This window comes from Camellia sinensis, chromosome 2 (assembly GCF_055761805.1).
Source record: "Camellia sinensis isolate YWXY chromosome 2, ASM5576180v1, whole genome shotgun sequence".
Lineage (NCBI taxonomy): Eukaryota > Viridiplantae > Streptophyta > Magnoliopsida > Ericales > Theaceae > Camellia > Camellia sinensis.
Window position 1 is genome coordinate 217,233,358 of NC_138962.1, and position 10,401 is coordinate 217,243,758.

The 10,401-nt window shown below is 39.5% G+C and overlaps 1 protein-coding gene across 1 annotated transcript; it reads left to right on the forward strand.

Moving 5' to 3' along the window:
- Positions 1-1,942: 1,942 nt before the first annotated feature.
- On the forward strand, positions 1,943-4,374 carry LOC114263526 (uncharacterized). The gene is made up of 2 exons (XM_028204090.2): positions 1,943-3,089; positions 3,749-4,374. The coding sequence occupies exons 1-2, from the start codon at positions 1,943-1,945 to the stop codon at positions 4,372-4,374; spliced, it is 1,773 nt and encodes a 590-aa protein (XP_028059891.2).
- Positions 4,375-10,401: the final 6,027 nt, after the last annotated feature.

A 10,401-nucleotide genomic window follows, 5' to 3' on the forward strand; every position in this document is an offset into this window, starting at 1 on the left:
TTCAAATTATCTTTACTTTCGAAAATGTTATTGCTATCAAAATGGATATGTGATTGCTTGAATGAATTCTTAAAATGATTTGATAATTGATAGCATGGTTTATTGAAATGTTATGCCCTCTAATGAATGAAGTTCTGTTTTGAAACGATATTGTGGCATCCATTGAATGTAGGCCCTTGGCTGGGGGTAATAGTACCATGGCTAGGCCCTTGCCTGGGGGTAACAATACCATGGCTAGGCCCTTGCCTAGGGATAATAGTACCAAGGCTAGGCCCTTACTTGGGGGTAACAATACCATGGCTAGGCCCTTGCCTGGAAGTAATAGTACCATGGCTAGGCCCTTGCTTAGAAGTAATAGTACCATGGCTAGGCCCTTGCCTGGGGGTAACAATAGCCATGCCTGGGGGTAACAATACCATGGCTAGGCCCTTGCCTGGGGGTAATTATACCATGGCTAGGCCCTTGCCTGGGGGTAACAATACCATGGCCAATATGATTCGTTATCATTGTAATATTATTTGTCACTTCATGGATGTACCACATATAACGTTACGAATGGCTTTTGTTACTGTAAAGAGATGCTATTATTGCTAATCGAAATGTTTTGTTGTGAATATGATCTAATGTGGCAAATGCCTCCATTTGAAAATGATTTAAGATTCATTTCGAAATTGTAAGACATGTTTTTGTACTATTGTCGAACTTCATTCATTTAACCTCTTTATTATGTTATTACTCATTGGGCTCTAGCTCACTATTTATTTATATATGGAATTATAGGTGGGCAAACTGAACATCAGAGTTAGATAGCCTTGAGTTTACCCAGGTCAGCCTTTTGTGGAGCTTCCAAGTGAAGTAATTAGGCTTGGGTGAAGCCATGCTTGTCGAACCCTTTTGTGTGGTTTAATGGTTTTGTATCTATACATAGTTGGGGTTGTATTTTATAAGATATGAATTTGTACTTATGTTGGATGTAACTTTGAAACAAAACCTTGCTTATCATATATGCTCTCCTCATATATGCACGGCTCAATGGATGAATTCTATGACATTTTAGACTTCCGCTAAGCCCCATACTTTACATTAAAGGTTTATTTGTATGGAGGCCGTAGGTAATCTACGATTACTGGCCGGTTATGATGCTAAACCTATAGGGGCGGGTTTGGGTCGTGATAGAGTGGTATCAGAGCACAGGTTATATCTCACTCACTTGTCCATTGAGCTATAGAGGGTCTAGAAGAGACTTCAGGAATGCATTCATGTGCATTTGATATGTTGAGTGAGATAACCTTGTGATTATATGTGCAACTGCGTACATGACTATATGTATATAGATATATATATTGTGTTTGTTATAATACAAAGTTTCATATAGAAAATGGTGAGAACCAGAGGCGATGAAATAGAGGAGGCAACCTCTTCAAGACTGGATAGAATGGAACGAATGATGTAAGACATGGCTGAAGCCATAAGACAACAACAACAATGGCAACAACAACAACAACAACCACCTCCCCCACGTCCAATGCTTGTACCACCTCTAGCTCCAGGGTGTCAGCTGGAGACCTGCACTATTGCCTTGACTAGGGAATTTAAAAAGATGAAGCCACCTGTGTTTCATGGCGAAATTGAACCGTTGAAGGCCGAAGCTTGGGTCTTGGGCATTGAAAAGTTGTTTGAAGTATTCCCATGTATCGAAACTCAAAAAGTACAACTAGTAGCCTTCACCCTAGAAGATGATGCTAGACGTTGGTGGATGTTAATGCGAGACGATAATAAGGATGTTACTTGGGCTCGTTTTTTGGAAATCTTCTACGAGAAATATTTTCCCTAATGTGTGTGGGATAGAAAGACAGTTGAATTCATGGAACTCAAGTAGGGAAATAAATCAATTGCTGAATATAAGGCTCATTTTACAGAATTAGCTCGCTTTGCACCCCACATGGTAGATACAGATTACAAGAAGGCTAGACAGTTTGAAGGCGGTTTACGTGACCTAATTCTAGATAAAATTAATGTACTCAAATTGCCGACGTATGTGGATGTACTTGATAGGGCACTAATAGTGGAGAGAAATGTGGCCAGCCATAAACAAAACTTCGAATGGAAAGGCAGAAAACAAAATTTTAATACGGGAACTATGTCAATGAATAAGAAGTTCAAGTCGGGGAGTTCTGGTAATACTAGTTCAAGCCAAAGTGGTAATTCAACACCAGCTTGTACTACATGTGGAAAGAAACATGGAGGTGTATGCTATTGTGCGACAGAGGCTTGTTATCATTGTAGGAAGTTTGGGCACATTGCCAAGGATTGTACACAACCACGTCAGAGTGGCAACCGAGGTGCGACAAGCTCGATTAGGTCAACTTCCACAACAAAACCAGCTGCAGCATCAACTGCCACAAGAAATGATCAAAGGCAAGGAAGGGTTTTTGCATTGATTCCAGGGGATACTCAAAATACTGAGGCCGTAGTGTCAGGTACAATCTCCATTTGTGGTAAACCTGCTTATACTTTAATTGATTCCGGGTCTACACACTCATTTATTTCTACGGTCTTTGCTGAAACTTTGAATAGACCTATGGAAATATTGAGTTATATACTATGTGTTACATCACCTACGAGGGAATCCATGCTATGTTCAACTGTATTTATGGCATGTGATTTATTTCTCGGGAATGCCACTTTGTATGCTGATTTAATACCTTTAGACATGGGACATTTTGATGTTATTATGGGTATGGATTGGCTAGCTAAATGCCATACAACTATTGATTGTGCCTTGAAACGAGTAATATTCCGACCTCCTGGGCAAGAGGAATTTTATTTTGAAGGAAAAGGGGTAGTCTCACCACCATACCTTATATCTGCCATGAAAGCCCGAAAACTAACGAATAAGGGTTGTCAAGGGTATTTATGTAGTGTGATAACCAAACCAACGGTAGACATTACTTTAGACAATATACCAGTGGTGAGAGATTTTCCTGATGTGTTTTCGGATGAATTACCTGGCCAACTTGTTGATAGAGAGATCGAATTCACAATTGATGTAATACCAGGAACTCAACCAATTTCTAAAACTCCCTACCGTATGTCTACCACTAAAATAAAAGAATTGAAAATTCAGTTGTAGGAATTGCTGGATAAAGGATTTATCAGACCAAGTACATCCCCATGGGACGCACCGGTACTTTTTGTTAAAAAGAAAGACGGCACTCTTCGATTATGCATTGATTACCGAGAGCTCAACAAGGTAACAGTGAAAAATAAATATCCTTTGCCGCGTATTGATGACCTGTTTGACTAGTTGCAGGGGGCACATATATTTTCAAAAATTGACTTGAGATCGGGATATCATCAATTGAAGGTTAAGGCTGAGGATGTTGAAAAGGCTGCCTTCCGAACCAAGTATGGACATTATGAGTTTTTAGTCATGCCATTTGGAGTTACAAATGCGCCTGCAGCATTTATGGATTTAATGAACATAATTTTCAAACCTTTCCTAGATGACTTTGTTGTTGTATTCATTGATGACATCCTGATATATTCAAAAAGTAAAGATAAGCATGAACGACATTTGAAACTGACTCTTTATAAAAATGAGAATTTTGGCTTGATGAAATTGTATTTTTGGGGCACATCATTAATAAGGATGGTATATCTGTGGCTCCTCATAAAATTGAAGCTATTATTAATTAGCCTACCCCAACTAATGTATCAAAAGTTCGTAGTTTTTTGGGATTGACAGGGTATTACCGGAGATTCGTTAAAGACTTTTCAAAAATTGTTGTGCCATTGACTCAGTTGACTCAAAAAGGGGAACTATTTGAGTGGACGGATCAGAGAGAAACAACCTTTCAAGAGTTGAAGACAAGACTGACTACAGCCCTAATCCTTACTATTCCCTCAGGTACCGAAGATTTTGTGATTTTTAGTGATGCATCCTATAAGGGCTTGGGTTGTGTTTTAATGCAGAATGGCAAGGTTATTGCATATACCTCTCGACAATTGAGACCACATGAAAATAACTACCCTACAAACGACCTAGAACTTGCTGTAGTGGTGTTTGCATTAAAGATATGGCATCACTATTTGTATGGAGCCAAATGTGAAGTGTATATAGATTATAAGAGCCTGAAATACCTTTTTACTCAGAAGGAATTGAACACGCGTCAAAGGCGATGGCTTGAATTAATCAAAGATTATGACTTACAGATTCAATATCATCCAAGTAAAGCCAATACTGTAGCAAATGCACTTAGTAGAAAGAATGTGGGGAATCTTGCCTGTTTGCTCATAGATCAAAGAGAACTGTTACTGGAGTTTGAAAAACTCGAAATTGAAGTAGTGCCTTGTAACAACCTCGACCCTTAATTAATGTTAATTCATGCTTAAGCGTGCCTAGCAAGTAATTAAGAAGAAATCATGGGTTAATTACATGTGCATTGTATTATTGATGTGTCATTGTCTGTTTAGCATAGCAAGATCTGTTCATTTTTTAGTTTCGATTTGCGAATTGAAGGCCTTATCGGCATACGATATAGAAATCGATTTGATTTATGTGTTAAGTAGAATTTTTAGGACTTTTTGGTAGGTTCAATTAAAATTCGTTTCGGAACAATTAAATAAGATTAATTTAATTCCACTTAATTGCTTATGACCTTATCTAAATAAACACCATTTCTTTGAGCCCACTCACTTCCTTTCATCCACTTGCATACACCTTTAAGCCCTTTTCTACATCAAAAACGTGAGAGTGAGAGAGAGTGAGGGAAAGAAATTGAGACCAAGCTTGAAATTGGATGAAATTGCTAGGAAAACTTGGAAGATCACTCAAGACCATCTCTAGCATAAGGAATTGAGAACCTTAGGTAAGAATGTTAATCTCTAGCTTTGTAATTTGGTTGATTAGAGCATGAAATTAATTGTGTTAGGTGGATTAACATGAAAATTGTGCTAAAGGAATGGAATTAAGAATGAATTCATGCATGCATGTGCATTTGAATGCATTGAGAACATGTTGCTAGGAAATTCCTTCTTGCATGTTTGAAATTCACCTCCGTTTAAGGAAATCATCAAGTTTCAAATTGTTTTATGGCACTTGATCATGTTTTGTGAAGCTCAAGATTAAGGAAGTCCACGCATGTTATGTTCTTGAATCATTCCTAAAATTTAAGTTGAAATTGTGTTCAATTGGCATGTCTTTCGGCCATGATTTCTTGTAATGATCTTTAATTTATGTTGTTTTAAAGGTCTCTATGTACTTTCTCAAGTTTTGGCCCAGAAAAATGAGGTTTGGAGCTTTAAAAGTTGAGTTTGAGCTTGAAGATAAAATCTGGAAATTCTAGAAATTTGATCCACGCTCGAGCGGGAGAACTTCACGCTCGAGTGGACACTCTGAGTACATGCACTCCCGCTCTAGTGACGTGAGTCACGCTCAAGCGTGAAATGCATATACCCAGAAGTTCATATGTTTTGCAGTCCGCTCGAGCGAGGTAATTCACGCTCGACCGTAGGTCTAAGTCTCACGCTCGAGCGGGGATCGGGCGTCCATCGAGTGTGAAAAACATGCAACCAGTACTTTTTCCAAGTTTACAGTCCGCTCGAGCGAACCTTCACATCTTGCATGTCCGCTCGAGCGGGGAAAGACACGCTTGAGCGTGGACCTTATTTTCAACAAAATTTGGGAAATGTTTTCAAGTTCATTTTTGCATCCTCATTCCATCCTAGGCATTCCTAGGCCATGAATAAGACCCCATAATGAGGATAATGATGTAGGTACACACCAGAACAAGAAAGAACCAAGTTATCATTTACGAGTGTGTAATTCTGGATATGTTCGTTTTGTAACTATGTAGGTCAAGTGCCACAGGAAAGTTGAATTGCCTCCTTACGACGCCTAATATCTATGAGTAATAACTTAGTAAAGCTATGTTCAAATCTATGTATTTTCTATATATGAAATAAGATCTATTGAAGGAAAAGCCATGTTTATTACTATAAATGATTGTCTGACGTAAAACGCAATTATGATGCCATGCTATGATTCAAGTATGTTATAAGTGACATGATATTATGATGCAAGTATGCTATAAGTTCCCGGACCGGAGGTTCCTATGGAACTGACAAGCTATCTGTACCCGGCTGGAGGTTCCTAGGTGGAACTAACAAGTATGAAGGTTCCCAGACCAGAGGTCCCTATATGGGACTGACAAGTTATCTTTACCCGGCCAGAGGTTCTTCCATGGAACTGACAAGTAAAAATTTAAGCCACTCTGTGTGAGATCTACTTGTACCAATGAACGTATGTGAAAGATTAAGTATGAATTCTGACTTTTGTCTACATGCTCAGAACAAGAAAATGAACGTGAATTGTTTTATTTCAGCTACGATATTGAGACATCATTCATATACCCCTTTACTCTATTATTATTCACTGGGCCTCCGTTCACTAGTTATTTGTTATGTATGTAGGTGAGCAGGTTCGTGAACAGGCCTGAGTTGATACCTGAGGTTTTTTTTTGTGTTGTCAGCCACCCTTCGCGCCTCACGAGGAGGTTCCAGATCATGTCATGTTTGTGGCTATGTGAATGTTAATGTTCAAGACTGATCCTTTTGTTTCTTTGAACAAGCTTCCCTTTTGTATGTACTTACTAGTGACGTGTAAATACTGTATCTATGACGTCACCCATACATCTATAAAATTTTAAAGTTATCAGTCTCATGTATGTCTGCACAGCTCGATGGACTATGTATATTTTATGTATTTGCTTCCGCAGCCCCTGACTATATGTTATAATGCTAAGAGGCCTTTGGTAATCCAAGGATTACTGGCCGGTTACGTCACTGAACCCATAGGGGCGGGTTCGGGTCGTGACAGAGTGGTATCAGAGCATGTGTTATACCACACACACGAGTCCATAAGAGCTATAGGATGTCCTAGAAAGAAGTAGGGACATATCATCAGCATGTGTAAATGAGTAATGATCATATGGATATGAGAACTGGATTTAAATCTGAATAAGTAAAGTTAAATGAAGTAAACGGGATTATGCCCATGTTTATTATTACCTAGTGTCTATATAGCAGCATGGATAATGCAAGGGGAAGAGATGTAAGTGAGTCTTCTGAGGCTCGCATGAGTGAATAGAGCAAATGCTTGTAACCTTAACAGAAGCAATGGCACAACAACAGAGGCAACAGCCCTTACCTCCACCGCCTCCGCTAGTACAAGTTGAACCGAACAACCATGACATAATTAACTTGACTCAGAAATTTATGAAGATGGAGCCGCCGACTTTCTTGGGTGGCATAGAACCATTAAAGGCAGAAACCTGGCTGCTAGAAATGGAAAAATTGTTTGAAGTATTCCCCTGCTCTGCAACCCAGAAGGTGCTCTTGGCCACCTACACCTTAAAGGATGAGGCCCGAAGATGGTGGCTGTTAGTTCGAAACAACAACGGGGATATGACATGGGCGCAGTTTAATGAGATATTCTACAACAAGTACTTTCCCCAATGTTTTAGGGATCGAAAGGTGTTAGAATTCCAAGAACTTAAGCAGGGTAGGATGTCTGTAGCTAAGTATGAAGCCAAATTCACCGAACTAGCTTGGTTTGCTCCACATATGGTGGATACTGATTACAAGAAAGCATGGAAATTTGAAGGTGGGCTGGATCTAGAAGTGTTCGACCGAGTAGGCGTATTGAAATTGCCTACCTATGTGGAAGTTTTGGACAGAGCAATAATGGCAGAGGCCACAATAGCAGCAATGAAACAAGCCAAAACACCAACAACAGAATGGAAAAGTAAGAGGCATGGATCTAACTTTCGGAGGGGTTGCTCTTTCTCCATGAACAAAAAGCAAAATACTGGGTCTTCGAGCAGCTTAAGCCAGAGTAGCGAATCTATACCAGTTTGTTCAGAGTGTGGAAGAAAGTACAAATGCATATGTCAACGTGCTTCGGGCGCGTGTTTCGGATGTGGCACAACTGGTCACATGATTAAAGACTGTCCAATGAGGTTTGCCAATGTTAACCACCCAGCAGCAAGTTCAGCCGGATCTGTTCCTGCGACAAGGGCTAATACTAGAACAAATGCCAGAGGTAATGCTGGCACTGAGACACTAAGGCAAAGGAGAGTGTTTGCACTCGTGCTTGGAGATGTATAGAATACCGAAACAGTGGTGTTAGGTATAATTCCTATCTGTGCTCAGAACGCCTATGTACTGATTGATTATGGTTCTACGCATTCATTTGTCTCGCATGCTTTTTCTTGGAAATTAACTAGACCGATAGAATCTGTGAAATGTTTGTTATCTGTGTCTACACCATCAGGGAGTTCTATGATGTGTGCTTATGTTTACTCAGCATGTGTTGTTGTAATCAGTGATGTGACATTATATGTGGACTTGTTACCTTTGAACATTGATCATTTTGACTGTATTCTGGGTATGGATTGGCTGACTAAATATTGTGCTACTATTGATTATGTGAATAAAACCGTCATGTTTAAACCACCTAGTATGCCTGAGTTTACTTTCACTAGGAATGGGGTAGTTCCTCCGCCATACTTGATTTCATTCATGAAAGTCAAGAAGTTGTTAAGAAAAGGTTGTCGTGGCTACTTGTGTTGTGCATTGATTGAGTCTTTAGGTGGTGCCAGTATAGAAACCATTCCTATGGTTAGTGATTTTCCTGATGTTTTTCCCAATGATTTACTCGGGGACTTAATCGATAGGGAAATTGAATTCACTATTGAAGTAACACCTGGAACTCAACCTATTTCCAAGACTCCTTACAGGATGTTAACTACAGAATTAAAGGAGTTGAAGGTTCAACTCCAAGAACTTTTAGACAAGAAGTTTATCCGTCCGAGTACCTCACCTTGGGGTGCTCTGGTGTTGTTGGTTAAAAAGAAAGATGGATCTTTGAGGCTATGTATTGACTATCGTGAGTTGAACAAAGTGACCGTCAAGAACAAGTACCCCCTGCCCTGAATTGATGATTTGTTTGACCAACTTTAAGGAGCCCAAGTTTTTCTAAGATTGACCTTAGATCCAGGTACCACCAGTTGAAAGTCAAGGCAGAAGATGTAGAGAAAACCACATTCAAAACTAGATATGGGCATTATGAATTCTTAGTCATGCCATTTGGGGTAACCAATGCACCTGCTGCCTTTATGGACCTTATGAATAAAGTATTCAAACAATTTCTGGATGAATTTATTGTTGTTTTTGTTGATGATATATTGATCTACTCAAAAAGCAAGGAAGAACATGAAAATCATTTGAGAACTACCTTACAGATTCTAAGAGAAAAGAAATTGTATGCAAAACTATCCAAGTGTGAGTTCTGGCTGGACAGTGTAGCCTTTTTGGGCCATGTAATCAACCGGGATGGTGTATCAGTGGACCCACAAAAAATTGAACTCATTGTTGATTGGGCAAGACCAACCAATGTATCCGAAGTTAGAAGCTTTCTAGGGCTTGCAGGTTACTACAGAAGGTTTGTGAAAGACTTTACGAAACTGGCTATGCCAATGACCCAGTTAACTCAGAAAAACGTTCCATTTGATTGGAATGATCAGAGAGAGTCTGCGTTTCAAGAGTTGAAAACTAGGCTAGTAACTGCACCGATTTTGACCTTGCCCAATGGAACTGAGGGGTTTCAGATTTACAGTGATGCGTCCCACAAAGGCTTGGGCTGTCTACTGATGCAAAGTGGGAAGGTAATTGCCTATGCTTCTCGACAGCTCCAACCACATGAAAAGAATTACCTGACTCGTGATCTTGAACTAGCAGCTGTGATGTTTGCTTTGAAAATCTGGCGTCACTATTTGTATGGGGTAACTAGTGAGGTGTACACTGACCATAAAAGTTTGAAATACTTCTTCACTCAAAAAGAATTAAACATAAGACAGAGGAGATGATTAGAGCTGATCAAAGACTATGATTTACAAATTTTGTATCACCCAGGCAAAGCTAACACTGTAGCAGATGCCTTGAGCTGGAAATCAGTAGGAAATTTGTGATGTTTGCTTACCGATCAGAGGGAATTGTTATATGACCTGGAAAAGAATGAAATCGAAATTGTGATACGTGAACAAGATGGGATCCTAGTTGCCATTTCTGCCCAACCTGCGATCATTGAAGAAATCAAAGAAAAGCAAATTGAAGATGAGTTCCTGAAAAAGATCATGGATGAAATTGACTCAAAACCAAGGCCCGGATTTATTCTTGAGAACAATGTATTGAAATTTTGGAACCGCCTTTGTGTACCAGATTGTTGTGACTTGAGAAAACGTGTTATGTCTGAAGCTCACAGTTCGAGATTTGCCATGTATCCCGGGAACACGAAAATGTACCACGATTTGAAACAGAACTTCTGGTGGCCTGGAATGA